We start from the raw sequence: 15,523 nt of genomic DNA, 5'->3' as shown, positions 1-15,523 counted from the left end.
AAAAAAAAGGAAAAATACTGGATGGTTTCACTTATAGCAGGAGTATAAAGAACTAAGGGAGAAAATAATAATAATAATGAATAACTATATACCAGAGACATTTTACAAGGGTGGAGTGGGGAATGGGATCAAAAACTGTCAGGGACTGGTCCCGACCACAGGTTGTCAGAGGGCAGGGCCTTGAGGTGGGAAGGCAGCCTCGGCAAGTGGAGATTTCAAGAGGAGAGGGGAGCAGGCGTGAGGAAGACAGGAGAATCGGAGTTGGGTGCAAGTCTTCCTGTTCATCTTTTAGCAGGTCTTTATTTATACTGTTTAGCAAGAGTTAGTTACAATAATGCATCAGGTAAGTTAATAAGAAATCAGCATAAAAGTTCTAAAGGAAGAGGGGAACAATGCATTCTCCTCCTGCTACTTTATGGCACGCTATACTATACATCTTTGTGATAACTTTCATATATACAGATGTTTAACTATGACTTCAAAGGGATAAGGGGTCTGGGAAAGAATGAGCTGTCAGCAAAGGATTTAGGGGTCCTAGGAAGGAATAAATTGTGTTAGCAGAGTATCAGTGATAGTCTAAAGAAAAGCTAAGGCTAGCAGAGAGTAGCTAGTGTTTGTTTAATTAAGGTAAATTTAGACCAGCAGAGAGTAGTTACTGATTGTTTAAGAAAAGGGTAAATTAAGAGGAAGTCACATAGTTATGCATTAAGCAAAACCTGTGTCAATATGTTAAGAAATTGTCCATGAGTCTTTATGCCTGGGAGTTTTATCAAAGGTTTGCTTTTTGTTTCAAAAGACTGAGGAAACTTCCCAGGAGACTGGATGCTTTGGGGGTCTTATCTCTCCAGGAGCTTACATTTCGTCTCTGGACACAGAGGAATTTCCTGCCCTGGGGTAGCTCTTACTTTGCCCCTCCAGGTAGCCAATTTATGAAGCTCAGGCAATCCAGTTGCTCAGAATATTTTTGATATTATGATTATACCAAAAAAGGAGGTCGTAACATAAGTTAGCAATGGGATTTCTGATTTTTCAGAGCTTCTCCCTTCCATCGGAATTTGTCAGTTGACAGAAGTTGCATAGCTTCTGTCAAAAAACGGTGGGGGGAGGGAAATGCACTGGACTAAGGTGATGGCACACGGGTGACTTGGTGGTGGCAAGCCCACAGGGATTACAACTGAGATGGGAAAAGGCACAAAATGGTGTAAAAATAAACTATTATATTATTAATAATAATTTTAAAAAAAAGACTAAGGCAAATGCAAAGAAAAAAAAAAAGGCTGGGGGTAGGTTTTTCCTCCTGGAGAGCTATAAACTAACTGCCAGGGCCAAGTGTTGTCACTTGAAGAAGGAGCCAGGGCCACACCTCAGGTGCTCACCTGGCATGTGAGACCTCAGGTGGCACCACCTGGAGACAATGACACCTACAGTGAAACTCGATCCAGATTCAGTCTCTGTGAACACAAGCAGGGGGGAAATGAAGTAAGAAGTAACTGGATCAAACAATGTGCGCTTGCACCTGTGAAGTCCTGACAAGGTTCTCAAAGAGGCCGGGCTACGTAGCCGCCGCACAGACTCCGTGACAGCCAGAGGCTCACTCACGATTGCTGCACTGGCAGAATTCTCTACTGAACTGACATAGTCACACACATGACCCAAGAGGAAATGGCACCAGAGGAAAGAATCTGAAGAAATTTATTTTATTCTTGAATCTAGATCTTACTCTCTCCCACTTTATCAGACAAAACAATATATATTTTAAATACAGTTGATATAAGTATATTTCACTGTAAAATTAACCATATACATAAGCCACAAAAAAGCCAATTTCATGACAAAATAATTTGATAAGCTCAACCATGGAACTTATGTTCTCACACATTTAGTCAATGTATTTAAGGTTACTGAGTACTTTTATAATACTCAGGTATTATAAAACTTACTGTACTAGGGTGTTATCGTAGCAAAATTATGAAGAGTTTGGGGAGCCTCCCTGGTGGCATAGGGTTTAAGTCTCAGCACGTTCTCGGCTGTGGCCTGAGTTGGAACCCCGACCAGGGGGCTGAATCACATACGGTGCAGCAGACCTCTCCCGTCTCACTCGCTCCACATCTTGTCTCTGGTGAATCCTTCCACCCTCTTCCCCCACACCTCTGCACTATACCCCAGTTCTTCTATGCCTAAATAAGTAAATCAATCAATCAATCAATCAATAAATCTTGGGAGTGCAAGGAAAGCAGAAATTTGGAACATGTCTTAGTAAAAATCTTGCATTCTCTCAATACACAAGGCTTCATCAGAATAATAAATATATTAAAACCGTGTTAACTTAAATAGCATCATGTCTTAACAGTCGGGGCTGTCACTACCAGTATTCCTGGCCCCATGGAGTTTCAGCTTACCTTTGAGCCTGGAGGGGGAGCCAAGCCAAGGAACGAGTAAATAATATTCTCTTCTTTTGCAGAGAAGAAAGAATCGAAATCCTTGAAGCAAAGAAAAAGAACGTTTAAACCTAATGCATACTTGCGAGCCTGTGTAGTTACCTAAGTTGGTCTTGGTACCTATCCGGCCATCAGTCAGCCTGTGACACAAGAGAATACACACCTCAACTTGTGTCGGAAGACTAACCCCACTGTTAAGACACCGAGGAGCAAAGATTCCACTGAGCTTTCGCTTCCACCAATCACAAGGCAGCGAGCACACCTGTGCACACACTTGCTCACACGTGCACTCACATGCACTCCAGCACCCCAGCGCGCTCTGCCTGCAGCGGAGAGTAAATGGAAACAGCCGAGCCATGAAGAGCAGAAACGCCCGATTCAACTTGGGTGCTCAGGGGAGGGGAAGACCTTCCCCCTGAGAATTCATAGTCACCAGGCACAGCTCATGGGAGTTCACAGTCCCAATTCCCGCATGTGTGATCCAGGAAACCTCCGCAGGGGTTCTTGATTTAAAAGGGTTCTGTCTTCGCCAGAGCTCCCAGGAAACTAGCAAAAATTAGTTCCAGGCATCCAAGAAACCCACGCATTCAGCTCTAAAAAATATCCAGTTCAGAGTCAAAAATCACAAACTAAATAAGGAAATAAAGCACAGTTGAGTGAAAGCCGGCAGAAGTAACAAAAGGCAGAGTCAGAAATCCGAATCAGACATTGGAATTCCCACGTGGAGACATGCAGCATCTACATTAAATATTGTTGAAGAAATGAGAGAGAAGCTTGAAAAACATGAACAAACTGGACCCCAAAAAATCAAGCAAATTTGGAAAAGGACTAAAAAGTCCACCTAAGAATTGAAATGCCGTAACTAAATTCAAAAGCCTAAAATGTGAGGATTTGTTAATCAGACACATCGGAAGAGAAAATTAGCTGACTGGAAGATTCAGCCAGAGATATTACTTAGAGAAGGACAAAGAGATGGAAAAGGGGGGAAGAAATAGTCTAGGGAAACCAGAAAAGTTCTCACAAACACCTTCCTTTGCAACAACAGAGACCGAGTGGGAGCCAGAGTCCAGCTTATTTATGGCTGAAAATTTTTAGATTTGTTGAAAGATACTGATATCTGACTCACGACAGCCAGATAATGCCAAACTGAATAAATGAAAAGGACTCTACACCTAACCGTGTCCTAGAGAGGTTTCATTAAAAGCAGTCAGGGAAAACGGACAAAGTGAAGAAAGCAGGGCGGGGGGACGGGAGAGGGAGGAAGAGGGGAGCCGAGGAAGGCGGCCTCCTGGGAGCAGAGTGGGGACTAGGTTGACAGCGACTGCAGCACAGAAGTCGGCTGCAAATAAAATAATTCCAGCATGCTCAAAAAGGACTCTTTTATAGGAGATCAATGATCCCAGGTAACTTTTCTAAGAAGGAAGGAATTACCGACAATAGTACGAACAGATGTGTGGGTAAATCAAAATGTAAACACACGAAACTGTCAAAACAATAAATAGAAAGGTCTAATTTGTGGAGTGGGATGAAGATCCACAGATGAAATACCATAAACCCAACAGATGCGTAAGGACTTAGGGAGAGGAGGGGGAGTCACAGAAACACAGGTCAGTCCAGGCAGCTGAGGACTGAGGTGCCGAACACCCGCACCTCTGCCCACAGGGCTGCGAGTGTTTGTCGAACACTGTATTATCTGGGCCCCCTGGTGGGGCAGGGGTTCAAGCGGACACTATGAACTCTAGTGGTCACTGCAGCACGAGTTCGATCCCCCGCCAGGGAGTGACTCCCAGGGAACAGCAGACCCCTCCAGTCCCCTGCTGCTCCCCTCCGTAGTGTACTTTGTCCACCTGCCTGTTCTGCTCCCCGCTCTGTCTCTGGGGAATCCTCTCACCCCCTGCACCTCTGGCCATATCCCAGTTCTTGTATGTGTAAATAAATAAATATTTTTTAAAAAAACAAAGCACTTTGTATTCTCTATCACAGCTGTGCATGCTGGTAGACCAGCTGCCCCATTCCTGCTTCTGGGCCAAGGGGACTTTGCTGGTCAGCAACGGGCCTGATAGGCACTGTGGGTAGCAGTGCTATGGTCTGGGTACTTGGTTCCCCAAAATGGATACGTTGAAACCCTAACTCCCCCCAAAGATGAGGGAAGAAGGAGGTGGAGGTGCCCAGGTGAAAGGCCTCTGGAGGCTCCCCAGGGGGGTGGATGTCTGTAGAAAAAAAGACTGGCCCTCCTCCCTCATCCTTCCACTCGCGAGGCCACCGTGAGAAGATGCCTGGCACAAGCACGAAGAAGCTCCTGCCCAGACCTTCAGGCCCACGACGCCTTGATCCCGGGCTTCCAGGCTGCAGGCACAGCGTTTCTGTTCTTTGCAAGCACCAAGGTGAAGTCTTCTGTTATGGTGCACAAACAGACTTAGCAGTCCAGGGTCTTTTCTGAAGCCGCAGAAATGAAGAAGCCCGTCTCCGCCAGCAGCGCGAACGGCTCCCTGACTCAGCAGCTCGGGTGATGTCGCTGGCTGGGCTTCAGGCGTGCATCACTGAAAACCCACGCGTGTACACGCTCACAAGGGACCCTGCTCCCCCCTTTCTCCCAGTGACCGCGAATTGGTCTTGGTCTTGTCTACAGGTTTAGTTTTGTTTAATTTAGATCACATACCACAAATGAATGTTCAAACTCCAATCACTGAGCATAATTCCCTCTAGGTCCATCCAACATGGATGTAGCTTTAACATACATGGGCGGGGGCTCCCTGGTAGCACAGGGGTGAAGTCTCAGCACTGGCACGCTCTGGCCAGACACTGCGGCCTGAGTTCAGTCAGATTCCCACGGAGCCTCTAGAAGGAACCAGCCTGCCCACGCCTTGCATTCACCTGAGGCCTCCAGAGCTTGAGAAAGTAAACATCTGTTGCTCTAGGTCATCCAGGTTAGGGTACGTTGTTCAGCCACCCCAGGAAGCCATACAAGCCCCCGCCAAGTAAACAGCCATGTTTCCGATGAGGCCTGTAAGCTCTTCTATGAAGGAACAGGCAGCAAGTATGTTGGCTTGTGGGTCTTATGCTCTCTGTGGCAACTACTGAACTGCCCTGTCAGCGCGTGGGTGTGTTTCAATAAAACTTTATTTATAGAATGTGCAGCTGCAGAGCATGGCCTTTTTATTATGCAGGAACCATAACAAAGAGGAAAAGCTGACCTTCCGGGAATAGCGGTTCCGTGTAGCAAGAAGAGAAGTGAGTTAGGGTCCCCTCACCACCCCCTGCTCCCCAACCCTGCGAGAGAGAGATGGTCCCTTGGCCTTCCTAAGCCTGCCCACTGGATCCGAAAGTGAGCTGCTCAACTAGAGGACCCCTAAGATAACATCCAGCTCTCGTGTTCTAAAGCCCCTTTCAGTTGTTTTTTTTAATACTATTTTATTTATTAAAAATATATATTTTATTTATTTAAGCATACAGAACTGGGGTACAGAGGTGTGGGGAGTGGTGAGAGGATTCACCAGAGACAGAGCAGGGAGCAGAACAGGATTACTGATGGAGTACACTGCTGGGGGGAGCAGCGGGCGGGTCAGGAGGGGTCTGCCGCGCCCTGTGGGTCACCTCCAGGGCAGGGGGGGATCAAACTCCTGCTGAAGTGGTTTAAGCTTCTCAGTGCTGTGCTCTAACCCGCTGCGCCCCAGGGAGGGCCTCCTTGGAGTTTTTAACTGTTTCAACAATTGGATTTACTAAGTAGAACCAATATACTCTGAAAAAAAAAGTGATTTTATGGTGAACTGAACTATTAAATGTATAAAATAAAATGGCACTGTGACCATTTTTAAACTACGGAGATAGTTTACTTGCGCGGATGGCAGGACCCCGCTGCTAAAGTCTGCCTTCCCGGCTGCTATGTACGCAGAGTGCGCACCCCGAACCCGTGAGCGACGGTTGCTATGTACACAGAGTGTGCACCCCGAATCCGTGAGCGACGGTTGCTATGTACACAGAGTGCACACCCCGAACCCGTGAGCGAGATGAGAATTCCTTCCCAGCGAAAACGCTTCTGTTCTAATGAATGACCTCAGTGTGTTCAACACAAAATAAGGAACTGAAAGTAATCCCCTGCTGAAACTGCAGCTCATCGAAATGTTCAACCTTTATGCTTTTACCACAACTACTGGTGCTCACCGCGGTCTGCCAGCCAGGTGGGGGCCAGTCAGCTGACTGTGGAGATTGTGAAGCATGTTCAAAGCTGCCTCAAACTGTCTCTGACACACACACGTACAGAAACTGCCACGAACCCAGATACTCACCCCACAATACTGCTCTCCATTGAAAATCTGGGGGGGCAACGGAATTCCATTCTGGGGTTTCTTCTCCCCAGGGACGTTCTCTCTCATCCACCTCCGGTTGTCTTCATCGCCAGCTATGTCTAGCTCCTTAAAGTCGATCTTATTAGCTTCTAAAAAGCCCACAACCTCTTGCTGTTTCTTCCTAATCTGTTCAAGAACAGAGAAAGATCATTACTAGATTGTTTGAAAAAATATTGTGTCAATATGAAATCTTTTCTCCAGCTCTCTCGTGGAACACAAATAATTTCTTAAATTTTTCAGTAAGGAGCACAGTGAAATCACATGTGTCCATTATAAAGAAGTGCTTCATTATGAAGGATAAAAGAGTGAATTAAATTCTGAAATTTTAATCTGAGGACCTCCCTGGAGGTGCAAGGGATTAAAGCACAGCACTATGAAGCTGTCCTCAGCCACTGCAGCCCGAGTTCAAGCCCTGGCCAAGGGGTGACCCCCAGGATGCAGCAGACCTCTCCTGACCCACCTGCTGCTCCCCTCAACAGGTGTTTCAGTCAATCTACCTGTTCTGCTCCCCATCTGTCTCTGGGGAGTCCTCTCAGCCCCGGAACCTCTGGCCTGTACCCCAGTCCTTGTATGCATAAATAACGATATCCAAAAAAAAGTAAATTACATAGAAATTGCCTTCAGTGGTGTCTATAGTATTTGCATTATAATATAAATGAATACTAAAATATTTAATCTTAGAAAATATAAAATATTTTTTGTTTATAAATTGTACAAACACATAAGTGGTAATCACACACTTAATTCTTATTCTTCTGTAAACAATTGTTCTTTTTTTATATATATACAGAACTAGGGTACGGGTAGAGGTGGGGGAGTATAAGAGGATTCACCAGAGGCAGAGGGCGGAGCAGAACAGGCCACTGACAAAATACACTGCTGAGGGGCCTGCAGGGAGACAGGAGAGGTCTGCCGCGCCCTGTGGTCAGCTCAGGGACTGGAATCAAACTCCTGTTGAAGGGGCTGCAGCGAGCTTCTAGTTTCTTAGTGCTGCACTTTAACCTCTTGCACCACCAGGGAGGATGCTCACACACTTCGTTTTTAATTAATAGCGGTACCATGAACATGTCTGTGTATAATTATGCTTATCAAGAATTTATGTAGAATGTCTGTCCATTGTGACTTCTCTATACAACCTCAAAAATAAACATATGAATGGATAGTAGATAAAATCTAAACATAAATATTTTCTATATATACATGACATATGCACATATAAAAAGCACTTATACACCTGCTTAACACTTGTACCATCAACATAACAAAGATACTGCAACCAGAGCATTAAATCAAGCTACTGAAGACGCTGCCAGCTGCGATGTGGTGCTTAATCGGGTCTTAGGCGAGCAGGGACAAAAAATAAAAGTGTGGGGGCTGGAAACTTCCGGGGTCAAATTACCCTTTTTGTTCATCGGGTTCTCTGCGTCACGTCACTTCCCAGCCCGCCGCCATGCTCGGTGCCATTTACACATCTCGCGTTTTCAGAGCCCACTGTCTCCAGGGGTCGGGCGTCTTTATTTCAAGCGGGTTCCCCTCTGAGTGTTCAGAAGGCAACATCTCCATTCCGTCCCCACTTCTCTCACGCCCCCCAGCCCAGCAAGCTGGCCCAGGTCCAGCGCTCGGCCACGCGGGGGCCACGCGGGTCCCAGCGCTGCTCCCCTCCCGCGACCCACAGCGTCCCTGGCCTCCTCAGCCTCTGAGCGCGTGGGAAGCGCGGATGGGCCCTGCAGTCCTCTTGGAAGGAAGCAGGGAGCTGCAGGAGAGGGGTGTGGGGGCCTGCGTGGCTCTCTGTGCCCATGGCTGCCCCCAGCCCCCAGCCCCCCAGGGAATCAAATCGCGCCCCCCCACCCCCCAGACAACCAGTGACTTAGACTAGGCCATACTGGCGGCAGGTGGCGGTGCCCAAGAGGAAGAAGGGGAGGTAGACAGGGGTGGTGGGTGCTGGGTGGTGATGGAATTTGGGGGAGTCCAGTGACACAGCCGCTGGGGCGAGAGGCCGTAAGCCTGGAAACTATACAACACTATAAACTAAAGTCACCTCGATTTTAAAAATTAAATGTAAAAAGAAATCAATGCACAGTAGCACATGGGCTGCTTCCCCGGTTTGGGGCCTGGGCTGGAGAAGGTCTGAGGGCCAGCCCCGCCCCACCCCACTGCAGGGTGAGGGGGGCCCCTCCCCACCCCACTGCAGGGGGGGTCAGCCTCGGTCTGGTCCCCGCCCACTGTGCCGCTCACCTCGGTGGGGGCCTCCCCCTGGTGGCCCCTGTTAGGGGAGCCCGGTGACCCTTCCCTATGGGCCTCCTGGGCTGAGCTGCAGGGACCACAGCCTTCCCCAGACTTTGTTTCATGGCTCCAGGGAAGGGGTGCCCTTGGGGCACCCCCGGGGCAACACAGGACCCAGCTCCGCCCTCCTGCCCCCCCATTCCAGGGTGCCTTGGCCAATGTGGCGCCCAGGCTGTACCCTCTTTCTGGACAGCCCTGAAAGACCTGGGCTCCTGGGGTCCGCTGCCTTATTTGGGGTCTCTGAGACCTCTGCGGGGCTGTCCCTCTGCTGCTGGGCGTCACTCTGTCCAGCCTCCTGGCACCACAGCCGGCTTCCCTCGCGTGCGCCCTGACCTCTGGGCAGCTCGCTGGCCCCTCCTGCTGTTGTCTTGCACAGCTGGGAGCCTTCTGCGAGGTCACTGTAACGTCCTGAAGAAGCCGCCAGGGGCTCCGCCTGTCCCTGCTGGGAACGTGGGGGCCCCCAAAGAAGTGACAATTCGTTGTTCCTTTCCACCTACTTCCTGCATCCCACAGAGGTCATGCCAGCTCCTGGGCTGAGCGATCCCAAGTATCTGGCTGCAGAAGCAAGTGCATGGTTTGCGGACTGAGCGCTGCCCAGGCAGCACAAGGCTGCGGCCGCTGGGTTCTCCGCAGAGAAGCTTCTGGTGAAATCCGCCTCCCAGGAAGCATCACCAGCAACGACACAGCGGGCTGGCCGGTTTTGATTTGTTAGGATGCGACAGAAACTCTTCCGTTCATGTAATCTTTGTAAACTACATCTATCCCTATGAAGTAATCATTATAACTACAACAATATCAATTATTAGTTTTCAACTTAGTTATATTAAAAGCAGCTTTTGCTTGTAACGCTAGCTAATACTTCCAGTGCCAGTTGAACCTGGTTAATCACGGACGTCACGTGGGTCACCCCATTTCCTCCCGGATTTCTGAAGTCCTCATGACATGAGATGGGGACCGTTAGGGTCCTCGTTTTACAGGCAAGGAAACTAAGGCTTAGGGAAGTGAAATGATGGTGACAGGGGCTAAGTCTCAGCACTATCAAACTATGGCAGCCCCTGCAGCACGAGTTCCATCCCCGGCCAGGGAGGGACCCCCAGCACAGCAGGCCTCTCCGCTCTCGCCCGCTGCTCCCCTCGGCAGTCTTTCAGTGAATCTGCCAGCTCTGCTCCCCACTCTGCCTCTGGAGAATCCTCTCACCCATCTACCCCCCTATACCCTGGCCTGTACCCGAGTTCTTGTATGATGGATAAATAAATCTTTAAAAAAGAAAAAGAAAAGTGGAATGACTTTCCCAAGGTCACAGAATCCCAAGTGGCCCCAAAACATTTGCTTAGGGAACCAGAATGAACTTGGCTTTGCCGAGATCCTGCACAGCCAAGTAGATGCTGCTGTCAACCTTCAAAAATGCAGCATATCAAGTAACCCTAGGAAGCCTCGAGTTCCTTCATTGCCTCAGGAAGGCGCAGCGGGCAGGAGGCTACAGAAGCCATGAGGCTTTCAAAGCCAGTGAGCGCACCAGCACAGCTGTACCCAGAAGCAAAGAACTTTCCCCAACACGTTACAGGTCATCGGAGTAATCCAGAAACGTGTGCTCATGCACATAAGTAAAGGTGCTGAGGTCATCAGCAGCCACAAAAGATCTCTGCACTTTTACTTCTGGAATTCCTCTTCGTCTTTCCCTGTTCGAAGATGGTCTAGTCAGTCGCTGATCAGCTAGCTTGGCTCTGATGAGACAACCAGGCTCCTTTCTCCCGATTTCTTCTCGCTCTGTCTGTCAAGCAAGCTGGGACCACAGTATTTAGTCAGCCACAGGGACTGCTCCCCAGCCTGATGGGCCCCAACGTACCCAAGGCTGACCAGTAACTGGAGACACCCCAGCTGCTACCCGAGATGGGCGAGGGCCGGAATATAAAAGGAAACAACCCACTGCAGGTCTCCCACTCTTGAGGTGCATAAGTGCTCTCTGTCCACGGCCTCCCTAACTTCTGCTGGTGCAGCCAATCCCAGACACGGCCCCAGGCAAGAATCACAGCCTGAACCCTGTCCAAGGGGGAGGGAGTCACTGTGACCTGTTTCTTCAGGAGGTCTGCATCGCACAGCAGCCGGCAGGAGCCGCCAGGCGGTGGTGACTCTGGGCTCTGCGGACTGTGACAAAGCCCCGTTCCCAGGGCCCAGGGCAGGCTTGTCTAGCTCCTAGCTCGGATCTGCTTGAATTCCTAGATTATGTAAAACTGTGGCCTCAGACGTGTTTGTTCTTGTCACTGTGACATCATTTTCCTCAAATAATGGCATTATTCCGCGCGCTAAGTTTGGGCACCGTCACACTGCACACGCAGGTGACTCTGCGGGAGTCGTCCAGTGCCCTGGCTGTCCCCATGCAAGTGCGACGCAAAGCGTCACCGCTCTGCCACTCTAAGTCTTACAGAATGAATGGCCAAAGCACACACCCGCCTCCGATTCTACAATATAGCCAGCACCGGTTACTTGTTAAAGTACAAGTCACGCGTTCAAATATTTAGTCTCAAGCACCCCCTGAGCCTCTCCTCCCTTCCCCATCCAGCCATCCCCATCTGTAGGACACGTTTTATAAAACCTTCCCTCAACACCATTAAAGCAAACAAGGGCATGTCAGAGCCGGGAGAGACTCACAGAGGGCCCCGAGAGAAAATGAAGGCCAGCGCTGGCCAAGCGGCTCCTGCCCTGTCCACTGCGTTCCTCCGAAAATAGCTCAGGAAGCAAGCCCCGCAACTCCCCCGGACACCTACCGCTATGGACCCAGAAGATGTGGCCACAAACACTTTGATAACCATTTCGATCGGCGGAAAGAGGACTCCCCCCTGCACACCCCTGCGAGGGAGCGTCCAGCACCAGTCCCCAGCGTGACCCCGGGAGGAAAGGGGGCGAAGGGGGGAGCGCCCGCTCTCCCCTCCATTGGCTCGGAGTTTTTGGGATCTGTCAGGAAAATATTTGATTGGTTGATAAAAGCGGCGCTGGACCCTGTCCCTTAGCACCGCGGACGCCGGCTCAGTCCCTATAAGGCCAGGCTGTGCGCGCACCAATCAGAGCGCTGGGGGGGTGCCGCTGGGGAGGGGGGCGCGGAGGAAAGGGGGAGGGCGAAACTAAACTCTGGGGACCTGGAAGAGCCCAGAGGCTCAGTCCAGGAGGGGGCCTCGCGGCTTTTGGCAAACAGTGGAGGAGTCCCGAGGCGGCTAGATAAATAAGAAAGCGGCCTCTTCTTTAAAATGTTCTGGCCGGTTTGTAAACAGCAAGCCAGTGAGCGTCACTCGATACTCTGGCTCCTTTAGGGGCGGTCTCTGTTGGGTGTCTCCCTCTCCCACCTGTCGCCCTAAAGACAGCAACTGACATCCCAGACCCTGAGGCAGGCCCGAGACCCAAGACCCCAACGAGCACTTTCTCTTGTGCCATCAAGAGCTGGGAAACAAATGGTCTGTTTGCACAGGGCTCTGTGCTCTTGCTTATTGTACAGACGGACAATTGGATTGTGTCCAAAGACAGAGCATTCCAAAGCCTAGTAAGTTCAAATGCTAATCACCGAATTCTTGCGACTGCTTGCACCTTGCACCGTCAAGCTCCAGAGCATTAGGAGCAGACAGCCCGGGACTTGGTCTCTTAGGTCCCTCTGCTGCTCCCTTTCAGCTTTTTTTTAATCCCCTGCCACTCTTGAAGAGGGTGACACTGATCGCAGGGGAGTTTCCAACACCAGCCCATCCTCCCTTTCTCCACCCCCACAATTCCTGGGCTGCTCCCCTCCTGTGGGGGTGCCTGCTGGGTGTCCCCTCCTGTGGGGTCCCCTCCTGTGGGGGTGCCTGCTAGGCGTGGGGACGCCTTGGCCCCTGGGGGAGCTCAAATTCACTTTCATCAGCAGGAATGATTAAAGTTACTCTCCCCGAGCTGATCAGTCCCTCGAAAGGCAAACAACTACCCCGGCAATCACGCTCTTAGTGAAGGTCATTCACAGCCCCCAAATTTCAGTCACTAGCAATTACAGAGTTTTTAAAAACCAACAAAGATCGGGTTGTTTTACTTTTCTGTATTTAGAAAACTTCTACTGTATGTATTATTTTTATCAAATTATTTTTTCACACCATAGAGACTGCCATGAGCACACTATTTTCTCCAAATATGATTTAATAAAACAGAAAGCTCTACATACTTCTTGGTGTGTTAAGCTACATACTTCTTGGTGTGTTAAGTAGTCATAGACAGGAAGTCTAAAGAATATTCATCTCATAATTGCCCACGGAAAACTTCCTTCCAGAATGGCACGGCTCCGTCTGCGTGCTCTGGATAGAAGTAAATTTCCTACTTGAAGAAACTTGAAGAAATGGCTGCCAAGCAGGTGGAGGCCATGCGCCAGACGTAAGTACCCGACACAGCCACCCATCCCCGTAACCCGCACAGCCACCCTAAAGCCAGCCCCTCCTGTCCCTGCTCCTAGAACTGGAGTGGGAACCCAAAACGCTGTGTCCAAAGCGTGAGCCAAACTGTCCTTCCGCACACCACCCATGGCCACTCCCAAGCTGCTGCCCCAGGTCCTCGGGCTCCCTTTTATATGATGCATTGCTCTTTAGAAATTGATCCTTTTAGGGCCCTCCCTGGTGGCTCAACGGGTAAGAACACAGCACTGCAAGCTAGCAGCCAATCCCCAACCCTGGAGGTGACCCACATCGCAGACCTCTCCTGACCCGCCTGCTGCTCCCCTCAGCAGTGGACTTCGTCCATCTGCCTGTTCTGCTCCCCGCTCTGCCTCTGGTGAATCCTCTCACCACCCCTGTACTTCTGACTTATACCCCATTTCTGTATGCATAAATAAATTTTTTAAATCTTAAAAAAAAAAGAAATTGATCCTTTTAATAACAGCAACGAAAATGTGCCCATTGTAAATCTGAAAACTAACTTTTTTTTTTATTAAAAAGTTTATTTTTACATCATTTTTCACATTTTTTTTTCATCTCAATTGTAATCCCCACGGGTTTCTCCTCACTGTATCTCTGAAAACTAACTTTTTACAGGTTATAATTTTAAGGGGAAGGATGTCCTAAAGGAACTCTGCAGTCTTATGGACTCCACCCCCTTCTCCAGCTTTCTGGACCCTACACCCTACTCCAGGGATTCTACAACTCCCAGCAGCACCAGGGAGAGAACTGCGAGGACCCAAGGGTGGAGCTAGCAGGAATTCTGGGACATTTGGGGGGATAAATAGGGTGTGATTGCTTCTCTCTCTCTCCCTCTGGCTCTCTCCCTGGGGAAGCAGCTCTCTGGTCCCCATGATTTAGTATGTGCAGTCAGCCTAGCCATAAGGTATTGCAGTTACTTTGTATCCGGCTCTCTTTCCGTGAGTTGTTTTCTATTCCTTTCCCCTTCTGTAAATAAACCCCTTATTGACCCTTCTGGGTGTCCCTGCAGTGTAACTGAATTGTGAGCTCACGGGTGAGTGCACCGTGAGGCCCCACAGACAGGCGGCCCAGGCCACTCTGAGCTACCCTGTAACATAATGACGCTAACGTTGCATACACATCTCTGCTTATACCAGCGTTCTCCACAACAGCCAAGTCATGGAACTAATCTAGGTGTCCATTGGCAGGTGACAGAAAACAGCTGTTTAAAGAGATCAGTAGTACTCGATGGAGCAAGGTGGATGAGCCCTGAGGTGCTCATACCAAGGGAAGTCGGTCAGAAAGTGACACAGTGGGGCCGCCCTGGTGGCGCAACAGGTAAGGACGCAGCACTGCAGCTGGCCGCTGCCTGCTCCTTACAAGTTCGATCCCTGCTGGGGGGTGACCCAGAGGGCCCGGCAGACCTCTCCTGTCTCCCTGCTGCTCCCCTCAGCAGTGGACTTTGTCAGTCGGCCTGTTCTGCTCCCCACTCTGTCTCTGGTGAATCCTCTCACTACCCCTGCACCTCTGGCCTGTACCCCAGTTCTGTATGCATCACAAAATAAATCTTTTTTTTTTTAAATAAATCTTAAAAAAAAATGCAGGCCCAAAGGCATGTTAGATGCATGAATGACGGACAATTACTAGCCATTCCAAGGCACAAATGCGTGTTTTGTTTCAACGTGTCTCCTTTACTCTGGGTTGACACGCGACCCGATCTGGGCACAGCAAGCACGCGTTGCTTTGCTATCAGCCATCCCTCACCACAGAAACCGTATCTGTGCAGAGATTAAGAGGACCGCGCCCTCTTTCCGGGCCGAGACTCAGGACCCCAGGACCTTGGGGGGGCAGCCCGCCAGGGACCCCCACTGCTCTGGGAGAAGCTGGCATCCAACACCCACCGGCCAAGCACACCCCCCCACCCCCTCCACTCCCCACCCCGCCCCCAGGCTTCTGCGCACCGCTGACCCGCCGGCCTGGGCCCTCAGGCTCCCGGGGCGTTGGCGCGGGCCCTGGGTCCCCCTTCCTCGGGCTGCAGCGCCCCCTCGGGGGCAGGAAG

At 50.1% G+C, this 15,523-nt stretch overlaps 1 protein-coding gene across 1 annotated transcript in view; it reads right to left on the bottom strand.

The window, feature by feature from the left end:
* SH3BGR (SH3 domain binding glutamate-rich protein) overlaps positions 1-15,523 on the bottom strand; it is a 35,745-nt gene that overhangs the window by 12,703 nt on the left and 7,519 nt on the right. The window contains exons 3-5 of the mRNA XM_012730925.1: positions 11,833-12,019; positions 6,725-6,910; positions 2,400-2,480 (exon numbers count right to left, since the gene is read on the bottom strand). Of these exons, the coding sequence (XP_012586379.1) occupies positions 2,400-2,480; positions 6,725-6,910; positions 11,833-12,019 (454 nt within the window). The remainder of the gene's footprint in view (positions 1-2,399; positions 2,481-6,724; positions 6,911-11,832; positions 12,020-15,523) is intronic.

The sequence above is a fragment of the Condylura cristata genome, unplaced genomic scaffold (assembly GCF_000260355.1).
Source record: "Condylura cristata isolate star-nosed mole 26May11 unplaced genomic scaffold, ConCri1.0 scaffold00003, whole genome shotgun sequence".
In the NCBI taxonomy this organism is placed as follows: Eukaryota; Metazoa; Chordata; class Mammalia; order Eulipotyphla; family Talpidae; genus Condylura; species Condylura cristata.
The sequence above is the reverse complement of the archived record's forward strand: the minus strand, read 5'-3'. Positions and strand labels throughout refer to the sequence as shown.